At 35.1% G+C, this 18,837-nt stretch overlaps 6 protein-coding genes across 6 annotated transcripts; 3 read left to right on the top strand and 3 right to left on the bottom strand.

Moving 5' to 3' along the window:
- Positions 1–57: 57 nt before the first annotated feature.
- LOC18011063 (ribosome biogenesis protein BRX1 homolog 1) lies at positions 58–2,049 on the top strand. The gene is made up of 7 exons (XM_006392789.2): positions 58–351; positions 463–604; positions 791–869; positions 1,058–1,182; positions 1,294–1,464; positions 1,548–1,646; positions 1,740–2,049. The coding sequence occupies exons 1-7, from the start codon at positions 146–148 to the stop codon at positions 1,872–1,874; spliced, it is 957 nt and encodes a 318-aa protein (XP_006392851.1). The 5' UTR covers positions 58–145; the 3' UTR covers positions 1,875–2,049.
- On the bottom strand, positions 2,005–3,253 carry LOC18010603 (stem-specific protein TSJT1). Its single transcript, XM_006392788.2, has 4 exons — positions 2,960–3,253; positions 2,618–2,861; positions 2,407–2,527; positions 2,005–2,314 (listed from the first exon to the last, which is right to left on the bottom strand). Exons 1-4 carry the CDS (start codon positions 3,163–3,165, stop codon positions 2,124–2,126), a joined length of 762 nt encoding a protein of 253 aa, XP_006392850.1. The 5' UTR covers positions 3,166–3,253; the 3' UTR covers positions 2,005–2,123.
- Positions 3,254–4,459: 1,206 nt separating this feature from the next.
- LOC18010892 (protein DOWN-REGULATED IN DIF1 11) lies at positions 4,460–4,922 on the bottom strand. Its single transcript, XM_006392787.2, has one exon. The coding sequence runs from the start codon at positions 4,901–4,903 to the stop codon at positions 4,460–4,462; it is 444 nt and encodes a 147-aa protein (XP_006392849.1). The 5' UTR covers positions 4,904–4,922.
- Positions 4,923–10,695: 5,773 nt separating this feature from the next.
- LOC18010843 (nuclear/nucleolar GTPase 2) lies at positions 10,696–13,653 on the top strand. Its single transcript, XM_006392786.2, has 11 exons — positions 10,696–10,992; positions 11,090–11,223; positions 11,308–11,437; positions 11,532–11,695; positions 11,793–11,894; positions 11,997–12,101; positions 12,232–12,360; positions 12,481–12,621; positions 12,779–12,879; positions 12,967–13,024; positions 13,113–13,653. Exons 1-11 carry the CDS (start codon positions 10,758–10,760, stop codon positions 13,554–13,556), a joined length of 1,743 nt encoding a protein of 580 aa, XP_006392848.1. The 5' UTR covers positions 10,696–10,757; the 3' UTR covers positions 13,557–13,653.
- Positions 13,654–14,068: 415 nt separating this feature from the next.
- Positions 14,069–14,908, bottom strand: LOC18010842 (thioredoxin 1). Its single transcript, XM_006392785.2, has 2 exons — positions 14,671–14,908; positions 14,069–14,536 (listed from the first exon to the last, which is right to left on the bottom strand). Exons 1-2 carry the CDS (start codon positions 14,834–14,836, stop codon positions 14,223–14,225), a joined length of 480 nt encoding a protein of 159 aa, XP_006392847.1. The 5' UTR covers positions 14,837–14,908; the 3' UTR covers positions 14,069–14,222.
- Positions 14,909–16,361: 1,453 nt separating this feature from the next.
- Positions 16,362–18,549, top strand: LOC18011040 (4-substituted benzoates-glutamate ligase GH3.12). The gene is made up of 3 exons (XM_006392784.2): positions 16,362–16,671; positions 16,774–16,875; positions 17,008–18,549. Exons 1-3 carry the CDS (start codon positions 16,403–16,405, stop codon positions 18,344–18,346), a joined length of 1,710 nt encoding a protein of 569 aa, XP_006392846.1. The 5' UTR covers positions 16,362–16,402; the 3' UTR covers positions 18,347–18,549.
- Positions 18,550–18,837: the final 288 nt, after the last annotated feature.

Genomic DNA, 18,837 nt, shown 5'->3' with positions numbered 1-18,837 from the left:
CCAATAAGGCCCAGCTCAGTTTCTTTACGCTTAGCTCATGATGGTTCACCATCTCTGATTTGTCTCTTACCTTAGAATTCTCTGCTAAAACCCTAGAGAGAAAGCTTGCGTTTGTTTTCAACGTTTTCTGCGCAGAGAAAGAGAAATGGGGAAGAAGCGAAAGCACAGCGAGACTGAAGCTACGGCACCGGTGAAGAAGAACGATGAGCCTGCTCCGGAGAGACCCAAAAGAACTTTATTGGGATGGAAAGACAAGAGCGAAGATGCAGAGAAATCTGAACCTTCTTCATCATCTAGATTCAGGAATAAAGAGAAAGTTCTCGTCACTTGTTCCCGTCGAATCAATTTCAGGTCTGGGTTAGATTTGAAAATTTGATGCCTTTCAATTGTTTGATTTACTGGGTATTTCGATTTTAGGTTTGAAATTGATTTACTTTTTTTTTTTGGGTTTTTGATTGTAAGGTATCGGCATTTGATGTTGAATATGGTGTCACTTCTTCCACATTGTAAGAAGGACAGTAAAGTGGAAGCTAAGAGTAGTAAAGGCGCGACTTTGAATGAGCTCGTTGAGCTCAAAGGATCTTCTTCCTGTTTGTTTTTCGAGGTAAATGTTTCATCTTTATTGGTACTTACTTCTTATCTATGAACTTGGCTTTTGTTCAATGTTATCCCAAAGGTCTTAAGATTTGTTCACTCAAGTTCTGATTAGAATACTCAATGCAAGCTTATGTAGTTGACAATCTTTGAATTTTTTGATTGATTTGTGCTCATTTCTTTTCTCCATCTTCAGTGTAGGAAACATAAAGATCTTTACCTATGGATGGTCAAATCTCCAGGTGGACCGTCTGTGAAGTTCTTGGTTAATGCCGGTAATGTCTCCAGCTTCTCAAACTTTTGTTCTATAAAACTGAGACAAGAGCTGATAGACCACCTAGTCACATGTATAGCTAATATGAGTTAATTTGGCTTGTTAAACCTTGTTCATTAACTGAGTTCTGTTTCTGAAACTATGATTTGTGCTAAAAGCGTTTTCGCTTTTGTTTTCTATGTTTTGAAGTGCACACGATGGAAGAACTGAAACTCACTGGAAATCATCTAAAAGGGTCACGCCCGCTTTTGACATTCTCGTCCAATTTTGACAAAGATGTGCACTGGAAACTCTTGAAGGAGATGCTTACTCAGGTTGTTCCCAGATTCATTCTCTCGGTTAAATTTGATGGTTCAGTTAGTGGAGTATATCTAGGACTTAAACTTCCTAATTGGTTTTTTTTTTTGGTTTTCTTTCTCTACCAGATATTTGGAATTCCTAAGGAACACAGGAAATCTAAGCCTTACCATGATCATGTATTCGTTTTCTCCATCGTCGATGACCATATATGGTTCCGAAATTACCAGATTTCGGTTCCTCACAATGAATCAGATAAAATTGCAAGAGGTGGCCTGGACAAAATGACCCTTATCGAGGTTTGTAGACAAAAGAGTTTTTAACTTGTAATAGTACCCCTGCTTCGGATTTTGATTTGATTCAAATACACTGTTAATCACAGGTTGGTCCACGGTTCTGTCTGAATCCAATCAAGATATTCGGAGGCAGCTTTGGAGGACCAACACTATATGAGAACCCGTTCTACGTATCTCCAAACCAGGTATTGCAAACCACATCCTTAAGAAGATCTTGAACTTCAAATGAATGTTAGGACTTTCCTTGAACAAAAATTTTCAATTGTCTATGTGTTTAGATTCGAGCGCTGGAGAAAAGAAATAAAGCCGGGAAATTTGCAAAGAAGATCAAAGCAAAGACAAGGAGAAAGATGCATGAGCTCTCAAACCCATTGGAGCCTGATGAGTTTGCAGATATGTGGAAAGATGAATGATCAGATTCTGTCTTGTCTTACTGTTATTTCAGCTTTCCGATTCTGTTTGCGCACGATCAAACATAATCAAGTTTTGTCTTACAATGATATGTTTCCTTGAATTGAAACTTGATTCTGCTAAGTAAAATAGGAGAGAAAATGAAGAGCGTTTATTATTATTGTTGGCATCGTTGAGGGTATTTACAAAAACAGAACAGAGATTAAGAACAAACAACTCAGGTTTTCGATTAGTCTTCTTCTTCCTTCCATTTAACTCAAATTCGCCAGAGACCAATTAGCTTCACTTCCTCTTCTTGGAATGCTATTGATCTTTGAGCAAGCATCGACTTTAAAGTTAGCTCCACATATAACTCCTTCACTGTCGATCCTCGGCATTGCCTTCATCTTATTCTTGGGATGCTCAAAACTCATCAAACCAGTATCACTGTGAAACATACATCCTGCAAACATTACACAAACACATTATTCACTTTCATCTACAGATTTCTATAACTTCTAAGCTCACTTTTTCAATTGAATCTGCTTTGCTTACCAGTTGGAAAAGGAGCGAATGATTTCGCACAACCTTGCTTAATGATCTTGAGATCATCAGACATAACAACAGATCCATCTGCTGCTATTCCCCAATACAGACTCTCTCCTCCATCAGATCCCTAAAAACATTGTCAATAAAAGTTCTTAAATTTCATCTAATGAAAAGGTTAGATTTTTTTTATTAAAGTTTGAGTCTTTTTTAACTATACCGAAGCTGCGAAAACAGAGGAGGTTTGAGTATCGTAGACGACAAAAGCAAAACTTCCATCGAGACCTCTGAGAACTTGATCGGCTGGATAAGGACCACGATCACGAAGTGTTCGATAAGCTTCGATCACGAACATTGCTTCGTTCGAGGTTTTTCCAGATAAACCATACTGTTTGTTCAAATCGCATAGATTGTTCAATGCCCCAAGAAACACACAGTAGATTCCGTCGATTCCACAAAACACCCTGAAAATTACCCCAAACAGAGCAACCATAAAGATTACTTATTGATTTTCCTGTAAGAAACAGAGCTAGAGATTGGTCTGAGAAATGTGTTTGTTAACCTTTGGTGATGAGCGTTTTCAGGGCGGACGAAAGCAAGAACGGCGGAATCACCGAAGTTCATGGAGAAAGCGGTCTCGGGATGGTGAGAGAGGAACTCAGAGAGAGTTTCTCCGGGAAGCTTAGGGTTTTTTCCGGTGAAATTTGACGCCGGACTGTTTAGTTCTTCCGGTGGATGAGCAAACGCCTTTTGAAAAATAGCCAACATTTTTTTTTTCCTTGTTTTGGTTTTGGTTTTTGAAATCTTTTGTTTTTGGATATATGAGAAAATGTGATTGTTTTCGGATGAAGAAGAAAGTGGATTTATATAGGTTTCTTTTTGTGGAATTTTGGTATTTCACGTAAAGAAGAAAAAAAAATATAGACGTGGAGATGACTGTGATTTTTGTAGATAAGACCTATCTCGCAGATCTCGATGTCTTTCTTATCCATTTCTTGTTGTTGAAAAAAAACTAATTATTCATTTTCTTGCTTTTCTCCGCTCGTGGTTTTGTTAATGGCCAACAAAAAGAATCCAATGGTACTCACAAAAGGAATCAACATAAAATTTTCCCATTATTTTGTTATGTTGACATGGTCGAAAAAGGGTTATATATCCATAGCAACTGCAGATTCGTTACAATTTGAATTTGCTAAACATGTTTATGTTGCAAATATCTCGATCATGTAAGGTTATTGAATGAAGATGTCTTAACTTTTTCAATCTTTATAAATGCATATCAAAAATATAAATTCAATATATACTTTATTTGTAAAATTTGATTAGTTTGGTAATTCAAAGCTTAATGCTCATTCCAACCACATCACTAGGACAAGAATTTACATTACATTGGGATATAAAACCCGGTACGGTGAACATAATGTCTTCTAAACCGATATCAGTTTGGTTTAATCAGCTAAGGTTGGTTATGAAGATACTGATTACGAATTGAGATAGATTTCAGTAGGTTTTAGCCATGATGATCGAATGGAGTGATGGCCGAGTTGAGAATCTCTATTTTCTTTAAATCCTAACAAGCGTCCCTCTTGAGTGACCACCACAGTGTGAAACTTACCAGTGCTAACTTGCAAGACACGGTGTGGTCTGAGAGACCCCAACAACATCATTAATCTCTCGAAAAAGAAAAAAATTTAGTTTTGTTGCAACAACATTGTGTGATCCTACAAAATTGTGTGATGGTAAAAATTTACAATTATTATACAATACCACCATATACGTGCTATTATTACTCAAATTTATATCTTTCTCTGTTTTGGTAATTCACTCGAAGCTATTACAGCCTATAGTACAATCATCAGTTTAGTCAATTTAGGCGAAAATTTGTTGAGATGAATTAATCCATTACAGTATTTCAGTTTTTATTAGACAAAAACAAAAACAAAACAAAAAGACCTCCGAGAAGGCGACAAAATAACAAATCCAAAAGGTTCATCAATATGTATGCATAATTGTAGATATGTAAGAAACATATATTTTTTTTTTCATTAATCACAATCAAGAATCAAGTTTCAAAAGCAATAGGTGCACCAATCCTAGCAGCAGTAGTCTGAACACAATGGTTCCAAATCTTCTTGCTCCTAGGAAGAATCTCATAAGCAACATCCTTTAGCTCATAAGTAGAGAAAACAAAAGTCATCAATCCTTGGTGACAGTCTATTCCAATCTTCAATATGTCTTCACAACATTCGCCTGACACGGGCTTGTCGTTGACCAATCCTTCCGTCATCTCCATCCCGCATTTTGGGCTCAATTTGTTAGTACAATCTTCTAGAAATCGGATGCGTTGTATCGTCATCTTGTGTAGGAGTTCATGGTCGTAAGCTAGTGCAGCTGGTACGTCTGCATATTGTTCTGGAGATAGACTGATCTCTTCTTCTTGAGCCAGAGCTTGATTATAAACCATTGATGTCGCCACGAGAAACGTTATGAGAAATGCTTTCTCCATTTTCTTCTTCTTGTTTGTCTTGTGATGGAGACAAAAAGATTTGGTGAAAGATGCTTTTTTATGTTTTAGTGTTTGGTAACGACTAGCTTTTTATGTTTCTGGTCATTAAATGATTGCTTGGTTTTGAAATGTTACATTGGTTTTTTCACTTTCTTAAAAAAAAATGTTACAAATCCAACTCAAGACTTTAATAAAGTATGTTATATATAAATACCACTTTTATTAACCCACTTTCTTACAACATAGGCAAATATTTGATAGAGGAAATTAACACACGCTAACACAAAAAATACATATAGAAAGACGATACTGATTCAAGACCAGACTATGGGACGAAGTTTGGCCTTGGTCAGTAATTGTTGCCATTCAGCTTCTTCTTCGCTCATCCATTTCACTTCCCCTATACGTACATACATCGAATCATGAATATATATCATCATCAAATAAAGAGATAATTGATTAACTATGTGGGATGCATGGTTAAGTATTATACCTTGACTAAAGCCACTATTTACCAAGTACATTAGCATTACTACCAAACCGTACAAAACCCTTTTCTCCATTGATCGATTCTCTGTCTCTCTCTCTCTCTCGCTCTCTCGTTTAATTAGGATATGTGTAATCTGCTTGGTAGATGTCTCAAAGCCTATGTTGTCTCGTTTTATAAGCTTCAATAAGGTCAATGATTTGACAATTAACCAATAACTAATGACCAATCAGCACCATCTCTCTTCTTCCTTACGTAGCTGTCTTCACTTTTATTAATATTACGTACGTACTAACGTGAAATTCATGATATCATTCTTATATTACCATGCATGAAGTCAATAGATGTTAACAAACTAGGGCTTTTGATTGGTAACTTTGCGGATTGGCAGAATTGCGGAAAAAATCTTGCGGAATAGATTAGGCGACTTATAAGTCGCTTTTCTGCGGAATGACTTTTTCTTTGTATATTTGTTAAGCAAAAACGCAGACTGCGTTTTTGTGTATATTTTTTCATTACGCGATTTTGTTGATTGGCAAAAAACCTGCGGAATTGTGTTTAAAAACGCAATTCCGCTATTCCGCAGGTTACTAATCAAAGCCTAGATGTATTATGAAAACATTATAAGAATAGTTTATTTGTAAAAAATCCAGACACTGATTTCGAAATACTATATATAAATTGGAGAATAATTTTATTAATTTTCCTTAAAGCACTAAATTTACAGAGAATGTATATGTATATTCGATTGTTTATTCTTTTGAAAGTCTTTAAGGGGAGGGTTTGTGCTTACTGTTTCAAGAGGTCCAATGCCAACTTTCAAAACGATGATCGATTTATTTGGAAAGTTAAATATTTAAAATTTTAAAATTTGAAAATAATAATAATAAAAAAGCTATACAGTTAGATATATTTCTAAAAAAATGTTGAGCCTTTACGTAGAACTAGAAGATCCTACATGAGGCCCTTTGCAGCAAGTGGCTGCGGTCACTTCTCCTTGTGATGAGGTTTACTGATTGTAATCGAATGCTGTTTGATCAGCTAATTGTTACCATTGTGGTTCAGGTTGGGTTTTTAAAATTCTGTCAGATTCTATGTTATTCTAATGGCAGAACTTCTTTCTCTATTCTTACCGCTTTGTTTTTCAAAAGTCTCGGGTATCAATCACTTGACATAATTCTCGGATTGCTTAGAACTTATCCTTCTTTTCAAATACGGTGGCCAATCTTTGGAGAATTACAGTCTCTTTCTCGACATTAAATCGGCTTATAATGCCTTTGTCTATATCTTTTTTCAGTATAATCCTTTTTTAGCTAATATTTTAACAGATAGTTTAGCCAAGTTGGTTCTTTTACATTGTAATAATTCAAACCTTAGTAAAAGCTAACTCTATTTTTTTTGTTTTTTGTTTGTACTGAAATGGTTGCACATACACACACAAGAGAAACTTAAATTGTTTTATAATTATGTGACAAAAATTTGGATGCTAATGTAGGAGTCTCTAAATGTGTGTGTCTATGTAAATTTTTTTTACTATTTTATTTGTTCGTAATTATTAATAGAATTTTCCTATTTTAATATTACTTTAGTTTTTACTATTAATATAAATTGTATACATAATTTCTTTATCTTTAATACTTTTTAAAAATAATAATACAATTTGAAAACTTTCTTAATTTTCAATATTGTGGTGGACCAATAAAAATTTCATACATAATTTTCTTATTCTTTTATATTTATTTTATTAACAATAATATTAAAATTGTAAATTTTCTTAATTTTTAATGTTGATGTGGATTAATAAAAAATATTTTTTAAATCTTATATGGACACTCTTAAAAACACACAGCTTTAATTTTTATTAGTAAAAGATCTATGGGTTAAATTTTATCTTAAAATTAATTTAGCGTGTATGTATGATTCTCTAAATAAAACTTAAAATCAAATTAACGCATATTTCTGTTATAGATATAAGATTGGTATGTTGATGTATACACTGGAGCTTTTATTATTCAGCATTTATTGTTTCTACATTAGTTGTAGTGTCTCGGAGTTGTCTGACTTTAGATTATACTAAGTGAATATCCGCACGTTACATGCAGATTTTTTTTTTTTAATTTTTTCAATTTTTATATTTTTATAAAAATTAATAAAATCATCGTTTGTTACTTACTTACTTGTTAATATTTTATTCTAAAAAAATTTAAAATATTAATTTAAAATACATATTGAATATTATCATTTAATATTTAAAGTTATATTAAAATTAATAAATATCATTCAATATTTTTAATTTGTTATAACATAAATTTTTTTTAACATTTACACAAATATTAATTAATAATCAATTAATAAAAAACTAAAATTAATATAGTCATCATTTCATTTGTTACTTGCTAGTATTTTATTATAAATAATCTTAAAAAATAATTTAAAATACATCTTAATTATTATTAAGTAATCTACAGTTATATAAAAATTAAATACATATCTATCAATATTTTTAATTAGTTATAACATAAATTGTTTTAATATTAATATAATATTATTTAAGAGCCAATTAATAAAACAAATTTTCCATATTCTTTAAGTGCTTTAAAATTTAATATTAAAATTTATTAATTAAAATTTAAGTGACATGTGTCAACCTCTCAAATGCTGATGTGTCAAGCATATGGAGAAAGTTGAGCAACTTTTATATATAAGATTTGAACCTCCCCGTGAGTTAAGACCATCCACAACGCGGGATGGACGGGGTTCATCCGTGGAGCCTAATACCATTATTTTAATTTTTTTTAATCGATTGGGCCCAAAAACTCGCTGATACCGTCTCATTGGGATGAGCCTGACGAGCCTGTATCGTCGAGGTTCAACGGGCTACGTGACAAGCAGTGATTGGGTGTAGTTTGGGGGAAATTTTTTAGAGTCGGGGTCGAAGGTTAGGGTTTATTTCGCATTCTGTTTTTATAAAAAAAAAAACTCCCAAAGGCGATTTGCGATATCGCGACTTCGACACAAGTCTTCCCCTTCGATCGAATCGACGGTGAATTGTTTAGTTTTTTCAATTTCTATGTTTAGTTTTAAATTATATGTACTTAATAAATCTTTTCATTTTAAATAATTCAAATGTTTAAACAAGTTAAAAAAAAACTTTCAAAAAATATTATTATTTTATTCTGTTGAACTCCTAATTGGGTATCAGGGTTGGACGCCCATTTTTCACCCAGGTTCATCCAAGGTTATTCCACATTCTCTCTCCTCCAAAAATTATTAAAAAATGCTGATGAACCCCATCATGGGGTTCAGGGTTGTGGATGGTCTAACAAACACATACAAAGTACCTTAATAAAAATTAAACCGTCTCCTTTTTAATTAGCGTTCACGATTCACGTTAACCAATGAGTCAATGACCAATCACCACCGTATCTTACACAGTACTGAATAACTTTACTTCAGTCTTCAGTAAATCTGTACATGTGTTGCTCACAAAAGAAGGTATACATGTGTTGACAAACAAAAAAATAAGAAAAAAATACGTGAATTTCAAGCTAGATTTATCACTTATTCGAAGTTTCATCATAGTCTCAGATGAAGTACATACTAACACATGGAAATCACCACATTCTCGCTCCTTACAGCATGTACATCAGTGAACCTCTAAATGGGGCTCACCAAATTTTAATATTATTATTATTTGGGTTTAAGAGGAGAGAAGAATCTGTGTTCATTTTATGATCCATTGGTGAACTTCTAGTGAGGTTTATGTTGAATAAAAAATAATTATTTTTTGATACATTACATAATTTATAAGTTTTGATCAAACAATACCCCGATCAATTGAGAGTAAAAACAAAATTTTGAGAATGAAAAAAAAAAACCAAATTGAAGATTCTGGAAACTGTTACCTGGTACGAATTGAGCTTCCCAAACTTGAAGATAGAGCGTCCAAAAGAATTCATTCAAATGAATCAGCTGTACCAAATCAAAGACTCAGAATCTCAAATGTCAAAATTTGATAATTGTCTTCAAAATTCAACAATTCGATAAAAAAATTGGAGAATCCTTCAAATAACTAGCTGGCCCGGAAATTGAGCTCCCCAAAACTGAATAAACCATTCAATATCAATCAGCTCCACTAAATCAAAAACCCAGAAACTCTCCAGCAACGAAGAACCAGAAAAATGTGGAGGAGGAGAGAGCGACAAACAAATAAATTCTAGCCAATAGCTTTTTGACACATGGCGTAAGAGACGGGTTCGTTAAACTCTTCTCCAAGAGACGGGTTCACAAAAAATCAAATTTATTTTATTTATTTTAATTAAAAACACCTATGTTTCTATGCCCAAATTTGATAAAAACCCTTGATGTACATGGTTTTATAATTCTTAGCTGTCTTTTGTCTTTATCTTCCCCAACTAACTCTTCAAAATAGTACTAAACACGAATTATCAATGACCATATAATATACATTTTAAAACCTTTAACAGACTAAAACCATAGTAAAAAATAATTCTTAAACGAAAATCTCTACTAAATTTAACCATCCATGATCCATCTAAGCAATAACATTAAACAATTAAACGCTTTCTGTAATAACCAATATAACCTTTATTAATTTATCAAGTAAGGTTTTTAGTTGGAAAATCCGTTGGAAGTTAATAGTTTTTTTGTAGAATTAGTTCCAATCTATATATTTTTGTTACAGAATGACATTTTAAATTGAATTTAAATAATAGAATGTTAAAATGATGAAATTTCAGTTGAAAATTGTATTGTAATTTTTTTTGAAAAACCTTAATATAACTATGCAAGTTCAAAAAAATAAACTTTATAACTATGTTACTATTTCACCATATGTTCATCTAGAGGAGTCGAAAACCACGAGACGAATCCCAATCCATTTCGATATTGGACAGGTATGAGTTTTTATAATTTTGTAACGGAAAAATTGGGCTTCGCGGATCTAATTAATGCGTTTTCCTGCAAATAATTTTTCTCCATATCAAGAAAAAGTAACATAAATGTTATTTTGTAAGTAACATAACTTTTCTCGTAGCCACACATCATAAACGGCTTATACCCAAAATCTCTATCAAGTAGAAGAAAAATACAAGTTAATGTCCACAACAATTTGCAGACGTATCACGTAGCCAAAACAATTGGCTTATATACTCGAAAATCAATGTAGATTTAGAAGGGGGTGGGCCTATGGGCCGATACTTCGAAGTCTCTGGAAAAATTTGAAGCCCATATTGAGAGAAGAGTGGCTGCAATACAAAACCCTAGCAAAATACTCGAGCAACTCTCTTCCTCCTCCTCTTCTTCCTCCATCGTTTCCCGTCAAGGAAACCCTCGGAAAAATCAGAGATGGTGAAGAAGGAGAAGAAAGCAAATGTTTCCGGGAAACCGAAGCATTCGCTCGATGCGAATCGTGCGGATGGGAAGAAGAAAACCACCGAGGGGCGTACCGCCGCGACTGTTCGCCGGCTTAAGATGTACAACACTAGGCCGAAGAGGAACACCGGCGGTAAAATCCTTAGCAATGAGTATCAGTCTAAGGATTTGCCCAACACGCGAATCCAACCCGATCGGAGATGGTTTGGTGCGTTTTGAGTTCGTATGCTTATTTGATTTCGTCATTTTTCGTGAGAATTAACTTAAATTGAATCATAAGCTTCTCCTTTTGATGTATTGTATAGGGAACACGCGTGTCGTGAATCAGAAAGAGCTCGAATACTTCAGGGAAGAGCTGCAAACAAAGATGTCTAGTAATTACAATGTGATTTTGAAGGAGAGGAAGCTGCCCATGTCTCTTTTGACTGATAAGAAGAAAGTAAATGTCTATACTTTAGTTGAAATTAGTCCATAAATGTCTTGAATTTTCGATTTTGATTGGTTGTTGTGATTCTTGTTAAAGCAATCGAGAGTTCACTTGCTCGACATGGAGCCTTTTCAAGATGCCTTTGGAAGGAAAACGAAAAGGAAGCGCCCGAAGCTTGTAGCTTCTGATTACGAAGCTTTGGTGAAGAAGGCAGCTGAGTCTCAGGGTAAACTGATTTCTAATCCAATATGGTTAGGAATATGGCTTTTCCTGCTTTTTGTACGCGAAATGATGCATACATGATTTGTCTGATTTTGAAGATGCATTCGAGGAGTTGAATGGGGAAAGTCCTTTTGGTGAAGGAGGAGAAGAAGAAGACGGATTTAGAGACCTTGTGAGGCATACTATGTTTGAGAAGGGACAGAGTAAACGTATTTGGGGTGAGCTTTACAAAGTCATTGACTCCTCTGATGTAGTTGTCCAGGTATGTCTTGATTCAGGGACCGAGTTTATGAATGAGTCATCTTCTTAGTTAAATTTTAAAATTTTTATTTTGGCTTACCGGTTTTTGTGTGTGACAGGTTTTAGATGCTAGGGATCCGCAAGGTACTAGATGTCATCATTTAGAGAAAACTTTGAAAGAGCATCACAAGCACAAACACATGATTTTGTTGTTGAACAAGGTTATTTGTTGTTTTCATTTCTTTTGGAAATTCAGTTGGCTGTTTTTCTTGCGAATGTTGCTTACTGGGTGTCTATGTGTCTTTCATATTTGTAAATTTTAGTGTGATCTTGTGCCGGCTTGGGCTACAAAAGGATGGTTGAGAATATTATCAAAGGAATATCCAACTCTAGCATTCCATGCAAGCGTTAACAAGTCATTCGGAAAGGTATTTCCTCGATTATACATGCCTTTGAAAGCCTCTGATCTGTTGATTTCTGTTTCCTGTTTTTGAAGTCTTTTTATCAGCCTATGTTATTCTCTTGACATACATGTTCCCTTATGATGATTCAATTCAGGGGTCGCTGCTCTCAGTTTTGAGGCAGTTTGCTCGTCTAAAAAGTGACAAGCAAGCAGTGTCTGTGGGATTTGTCGGGTATCCAAATGTTGGTAAATCATCAGTTATCAACACATTGCGTACTAAAAATGTATAACTTTCTTTGTCCCTTCTCTTTTTCCTTCTATTTCTTATCAAATACCTACATAATGGAACACCCAATTACCAATTAACTTGGGTCACATGTGTTCCTCTTCTGGCTCTTCTTTAGGTTTGCAAGGTTGCTCCAATTCCGGGGGAGACCAAGGTTTGGCAGTATATCACACTGACTAAGAGGATTTTCTTAATTGACTGTCCTGGAGTTGTATACCAGAGCCGTGATACCGAGACAGATATCGTCCTCAAGGGAGTGGTATGTTTCTTGTATTATTAGTCTTTTCTTTCACGGACTACTCTTTTATACTAAATGCTTGCAAGCTTTTGTTCACCTTTGCTCAAAACTTCTAGGTTCTGTTTGGTTCTCTGCAAGAAATGAATTATCTTACGGATTCATATTTGTTGGTATGTAGGTAAGAGTTACGAACCTGGAGGATGCATCTGAGCATATTGGAGAAGTCCTGAGGCGTGTCAAGAAGGAGCACTTGCAGAGAGCCTATAAAATAAAAGACTGGTATGTGGAAATTCACGTCTCTCATCATTTTCTTTGCCATGCTTACTTTTTGGGGATAAATTGATAATTTCTAGTTGTTATTTACAGGGAGGATGATCATGACTTTCTTCTTCAACTATGCAAAGCGTCTGGAAAACTGTTAAAGGTGTGTTCTATAAAAGTTTTTAAGAGATAGGTCAAGTGTTACTCTGTTTTCATTGCAATGAACTGAAACTTGATAAAACCTTGTTCAGGGTGGAGAGCCTGATTTGATGACAGGAGCAAAGATGATACTCCATGACTGGCAAAGAGGTCGCATACCTTTCTTTGTTCCACCTCCTAAGACAGAAGAAAAGGCTTCAGTAGCAGAAGCAGAAGCAGAAACTATCACAGTGCCAGGTATAGATCAAGAAGCCATTGCTGATAACAATCAATCAGCGGCTGCATTGAAAGCCATTGCGGGCATTATGTCTTCCCAGCAACAGAAGGATGTTCCTGTCCAAAGAGATTTCTTTGACGAGAAAGACCTCAAGGATGACAATAAATCAAAAGACTCAACTGAAACAGATGACGAAGATGAGAAAGATGCACAAGAAGATGAGGACTCTGTCTCAGAAGATGGAGCGGAAAGTGAGAGTGATTCGGATGAGGACGTGGTGTCAGAAAATGAAGAGGAAAATGAGTCAGATTCTGCTTAAGTAACGAATGTTGGTTACTTGTAGCTTCGTCTTAATTAACTTAAAAGTGAGAATCTTATCAAACCATTTATCATTTACAAAACAAGATTTATTCGAATGATATTCGAATGATGTCTTACGATGATACCAAATCTTTCGCCATCGATACTTTTAAATCTCTCTCTATGTATAATCCTTCAAACTCAATCTACTTTCATAAGTCTCCGCGATCTTTCATTACATCTCACGCAGACACACACTATACTTCCGTTTCCATGAAAGATGTTAAATGATTTTCTTGCAATAATTGCTTGATCTTAATGAATCACGGGGTTAGATATTGGGGTCCATTTTACATAATTGTGTATATCAGGAGTCAAGTTGGCAGTTGGCAGTTATGATGAAGTAATAAGTGACAATTCCTCAAGCTTCTTCTATTGTACACACTTTAATTGAAAAACAGTATCGTGAAGTAGCTAATTAGCTATCCAAAATGCGAGAGCAGAGCAAATAGACGATGATGAGGAGGAGACGGCAGTGAATTTTGTTTTATTTTAGGTAATAATTGACTAGAGAAGACAGACGAAACTCAACCCACATATATAGCAGTAGTGCACACAGAAGCAAAATGAAGTAGCAAATATATATATATATATATAAATTGGACTAGCTAGAGACGTGGGAGAATCACACATACTTATCAACGAGCTCCCGTACTCTCCTTACATTAAATCCGACAACTCTAGCCACTTCTTCTCCGCCTTTGAAGACAATATTGGTCGGGAGAGCGAATACATTATAACGTGATACGATGCTTTCCTCCTGCTCAAAGTCGACTACGTAGAATTTGAACCGACCTGTGAGATTTGAGGCCATTGCATCCATTATGGAGCGCATCATACGACATGGATCGCACCATTTGGCTGTGAACATAACCATCACCGGGACTTCGGACTGGATCACAAGTGAATCCCATTCCGATTCAGTGACACTGTCAATTGCTACATACATTAGTGGATAAACAAAATTTTGTTTCAGCGTTATTAATCAATGCAAGATAACAATAAAGCAAACTAAAAGAAATATTTAAAGTTTTCATGATATATACTTAAAAAGATATGGTTAAAATAGTTACCCATAAGCTTAGCGGAATAGATAAAGTCATTGTTAGACGGTAGCGATGATGACACGTAAGTCTTGATCAAGAGATCTGAATCAGAACACATCCCAACATTGAACCCTAAACACACCAAACACGTTACAATAATTGCCAAACGAGACATAACCCTAATTTGCACCATCGGAACTTTCTTGATATCTCTCTCTCTCTCTCTATGTATAATCCCTCAACCCGTTTTCATGTGCTGGCGACATTATCCTCTACACTGGTTTTATAAATCCCCCGGGGGAGAAAAATATATAATATTAAAACCGTGCAACACGTGGGAAATTATTAATATATTAATCTGTTCTTATCTTCTAAGATATACTCCATAAAGAAATACTGTAAATGTTTTTGACAGCAACATTGAATCGGCTGACACGATTTCCTAACTTGTGGCCGGTGTAATTAATGTTTTTTTTTGGGTAAAAAATGTAGTTAATGTTTTTGCCTGCTTGTGTAGTGATATGAAGGAAATGATCTTGCGGCATAGTCGCATCAGTCACGTCTCTCCCTTCATCTAAGATTTACTAAGAATTGTCGAAAAACCATTGAAGTGGAATGAAATGATAATTGCAGTTTTGACACTGGGGACTCGAAAACGTTCATGGAGGACCACGATGGAATGCAAAACCCACTATTCTCATTGTAATGAAATTTGCATAAATGGTGTATTGTACTACCGAGCTTACTTTGAAGGATCTTCTATGATAGTTTGCTTCGAAATTTAGCTTTATTGAGATCGATGAAACTACAAAGGTAAATTATGTGCACATCGGTTTTGGAATCAAAACGAACTTTTTGAATTGTGGGTTCTGGAAGATGCTGGAGAACATAAATGGTCCAAAGGTATATATGTACTTCCTCGCTTATGCTACGAGATCGGGAATTGTTTTTACACTGTTGGAGAATGACTGGTGCAGGTGAAATTGCGTTTTCGCCGTGCAATCAATGAAACTCTTTTTACCTTTTTTACTACAATATTGAGAGGAACACTTTTACAAGAGTCAAAATTCAGGGACTTGAAGACTTTGAGCATCAGCCTAGACTTTTTAGCATCTTTCTAGACTATGCATGTGTAGAGATTATATATATATATTTTTTGAATGTAGAGATTATATATGACACTTCTGTGAGTGTGTTCAAGGCTTCATATGTTGAGACCAATAAATTTTGGACTTCAACTCTTGTGATATTGTTCCTGGTAAGATTTTAGGGATTTCAACTTTATAATAGAGCTAGTTTTACTTTTATTTGTCAACAAGCTAGTTTTACTCTCTTTTTTTTCTCATCACATGATCATGGGAGCTGTCTTTTAAGATTTTAAACTCTCTTTTTTTTGTTTAGAAAAAAAAAAGTTTGACTCGTTCTATTCGAGTTGCTAGTTGGCTACGAACGCATGTCGGTATTGCTTTCTCTTTTGTAAACGTGATCATATAAGTCCAATGAATATATTATTTTGCTCTTATCTTTTACTAAGATATAAATAAATTAATGTATTTGGCAGCATTATTGAAGCGGCAGACACCATTTTAAAACTTTGCGGCAGGTGTGATCAAATATACAAATGAAATCATATCTGATCGAGTGTATTTGTCTTCTTATGTCTTTTTCCACGGGAAATAAAATTTGTAGTGTGTGGTTATATACTTATCCATAAAGAAGCCTTTTAACTTGAAGTGAGGTAGCGATCAAAACCGAAAATATGAGTTCAATCTTGATGCTCAATGATCTGGAGGAGATAACGTTGGATGCAGAGCAGATACAAGATGATTTGTTGAAGGAGATACTCACACTTAACACCAACACAGAATACCTCAGACGGTTTCTCCATGGAAGCTCTGATAAGAAACTGTTCAAAAAAAACGTACCGTTGGTGAGTTACGAAGATGTAAAGCCTTATATCGAACGTGTGGCCAATGGAGAGCCTTGGGATGTGATTTCAGGTGGACTTATCACTAGATTCCTCAGAAGGTAACATACTCTTTATCATCATGATTAATGGATCAACTAGTTTTGCTTTTGAGGGTGATGGTTGGTTGGTTTGTGGTCTAAAATGATTTGTTGTGCGTGTAGCTCCGGAACTTCAGGAGGGAAACAAAAGATTTTTCCTGTGAACGATTTGGTCATAGAGCAGATGGGAAACATTTTTGCTCTACGCTCTCTCGTTATGTCCAAGTAAGACTCCTTCTCTAACAGTTGTTACACAAATTATAACTTAGATTGTACATTCCATTAACTTGATTTGGGATGTAGGCTCGGAGTATTGTTAACGTCCACCAATAAGATCAATCTCGTTCTTGTTTATAGGCATTTCAGTGACGAGCAAGGAAAGACAATGGAGTTTCATTACATTAAACCGGAATCCACAACCCCATCTGGTTTACCCGTTGCTGCAGCATTTACAAGTTTTTTCAAGAGCGATTATTTCAAAAACCGGCCATCAAAATCTAAGTCAGAGTACACAAGCCCCGACCAAGTCATATTGTGTCCAGACAACAAGCAAAGTTTGTATTGTCATCTTCTATGCGGGCTTTCCCAAAGAGACGAGGTTGTGAAAGTTGGTGCTACTTTTGCTCATTCCTTGGTTCGAGCTATTGATTTTCTTGAAAGAAACTGGAAGGAATTGTGTAGTAATATCAGATTAGGCCATGTTAGCGAGTGGATCACCGATCTTGACTGTAGAAGCTCTGTTTCGGTTATTATCAGAGTACCTAATCCCGAATTGGCGGATCTAATTGAACAAGAATGCAGCCAAAAGTCATGGGAAGGTATAATCACACGGCTTTGGCCTAGAGCCAAGTTTATTCAATGCATTCTTACAGGACAAATGGCGCAATACATTCCAATATTGGAGTTTTATTCCAACAAACTTCCTCTTGTTTCCACAGTATATGGTTGTTCTGAAACTTTATTTGGGTTAAATGTGGATCCTCTGTGCAAACCACAAGACGTGTCCTACACGTTTGTGCCGAATATATCTTACTTTGAATTTCTACCTGTTGATCATGATGGAGACATGACCAGCATTGTTGATCTTGTCAACGTCAAGTTAGGGTGCTACTATGAACCTGTGGTCACTACTATTTTCGGTCTAAACAGATTTAAGATTGGAGATATTCTACAGGTGACTGGTTTTTACAATAGGACTCCTCAATTTAGATTCGTACGCAGAAAAAATATGGTTTTAAGCGTTGAAACAGAGGTTACAACTGAAGAGGACATTCTAAAGGCGTTGGCTTGTGCGACATTTGTTCTTGAGTCTTCAAATTTAATGTTGATGGACTTCACATGCTTCGCTGATATCTCCAGTTTTCCAGGCCACTACGTTTGTTACTGGGAAATCAAATCCAAAGACGTTGTTCAGCTTGATGAAAAAGTGTTGGTGGAATGTTGCTCTGTATTAGAGGAATCATTTGGTGCTGTTTATAGACTTAAGAGAGGAACTGGATTGATTGGAGCTTTAGAGATAAGAGTGGTGCAACAAGGAACATTCGATTCTCTAATGGAATATTTCATCTCTCGAGGTGGTTCAATGGCTCAGTATAAGACACCCATATGCATCAACTCTCCTGAAGCCTTAGCAGTTCTTGAAAATAACGTTCTTGCTCGATTCTACAGTGAAAAATCTCCTCCTCTCGACTCATAGTTCTTTGTGTTCGTTCTATAATGCCTAATCCCAAATATAAGGTTATTTGTAATAAGTCATTTGCAGCGCATCTTTTAGGAGAAGACTTCTTTTTCACGTGATCTCCAAGTCAAATTTTATGTTGTGGTTTTTTTTTATATTTTCGAATTCTATTTGGTTTTATGTAAAGAACCATCAAAGCTAACATACACATGCATGAAACATATGATTAAGCAAAAAGTATGATATGTTGTGGTTTTTTTAGATGATTATAAATCATAATTATTATACTTTATGATCTCTCTCTCCCCCTCTCCTTCTGTATATTGAATGAATGCTCAAAATCAAGGTTTATAAAGAAATTTTTTTATTGTTTTAAGAAAATAACTCAAAACTTAAAGCCCTCAAACTCATAAGTTATGCCACAATTTGGCATCTCCTTATATAGAGGTTTAGATAACTCCTAAACCTATTGGATAAACACAACTTAGAATATTTCCTATTTTATTATC

This window comes from Eutrema salsugineum, unplaced genomic scaffold, assembly GCF_000478725.1.
Source record: "Eutrema salsugineum unplaced genomic scaffold, Eutsalg1_0 scaffold_7, whole genome shotgun sequence".
Lineage (NCBI taxonomy): Eukaryota > Viridiplantae > Streptophyta > Magnoliopsida > Brassicales > Brassicaceae > Eutrema > Eutrema salsugineum.
The sequence above is the reverse complement of the archived record's forward strand: the minus strand, read 5'-3'. Positions and strand labels throughout refer to the sequence as shown.

What these genes read in the sequence shown, in the direction of transcription:
- LOC18010892 (XM_006392787.2), bottom strand. Translation starts at nt 4,903, where the DNA reads ATGGAGAAAGCATTTCTCATAACGTTTCTCGTGGCGACATCAATGGTT.
- LOC18010843 (XM_006392786.2), top strand. Translation starts at nt 10,758, where the DNA reads ATGGTGAAGAAGGAGAAGAAAGCAAATGTTTCCGGGAAACCGAAGCAT. An exon ending in TTTTGACTGATAAGAAGAAA is followed by an intron (nt 11,224 to 11,307) that starts GTAAATGTCTAT and finishes TTCTTGTTAAAG; the next exon opens with CAATCGAGAGTTCACTTGCT. An exon ending in TGATTTTGTTGTTGAACAAG is followed by an intron (nt 11,895 to 11,996) that starts GTTATTTGTTGT and finishes TGTAAATTTTAG; the next exon opens with TGTGATCTTGTGCCGGCTTG.
- LOC18011040 (XM_006392784.2), top strand. Translation starts at nt 16,403, where the DNA reads ATGAGTTCAATCTTGATGCTCAATGATCTGGAGGAGATAACGTTGGAT. An exon ending in ATCACTAGATTCCTCAGAAG is followed by an intron (nt 16,672 to 16,773) that starts GTAACATACTCT and finishes TTGTGCGTGTAG; the next exon opens with CTCCGGAACTTCAGGAGGGA. An exon ending in CGCTCTCTCGTTATGTCCAA is followed by an intron (nt 16,876 to 17,007) that starts GTAAGACTCCTT and finishes TCTTGTTTATAG; the next exon opens with GCATTTCAGTGACGAGCAAG.
- LOC18010842 (XM_006392785.2), bottom strand. Translation starts at nt 14,836, where the DNA reads ATGGTGCAAATTAGGGTTATGTCTCGTTTGGCAATTATTGTAACGTGT. An exon ending in CTATTCCGCTAAGCTTATGG is followed by an intron (nt 14,537 to 14,670) that starts GTAACTATTTTA and finishes TAATGTATGTAG; the next exon opens with CAATTGACAGTGTCACTGAA.
- LOC18010603 (XM_006392788.2), bottom strand. Translation starts at nt 3,165, where the DNA reads ATGTTGGCTATTTTTCAAAAGGCGTTTGCTCATCCACCGGAAGAACTA. An exon ending in GAAAACGCTCATCACCAAAG is followed by an intron (nt 2,862 to 2,959) that starts GTTAACAAACAC and finishes GGTAATTTTCAG; the next exon opens with GGTGTTTTGTGGAATCGACG. An exon ending in CCTCTGTTTTCGCAGCTTCG is followed by an intron (nt 2,528 to 2,617) that starts GTATAGTTAAAA and finishes CAATGTTTTTAG; the next exon opens with GGATCTGATGGAGGAGAGAG.
- LOC18011063 (XM_006392789.2), top strand. Translation starts at nt 146, where the DNA reads ATGGGGAAGAAGCGAAAGCACAGCGAGACTGAAGCTACGGCACCGGTG. An exon ending in TCCCGTCGAATCAATTTCAG is followed by an intron (nt 352 to 462) that starts GTCTGGGTTAGA and finishes TTTGATTGTAAG; the next exon opens with GTATCGGCATTTGATGTTGA. An exon ending in TGAAGGAGATGCTTACTCAG is followed by an intron (nt 1,183 to 1,293) that starts GTTGTTCCCAGA and finishes TTTCTCTACCAG; the next exon opens with ATATTTGGAATTCCTAAGGA.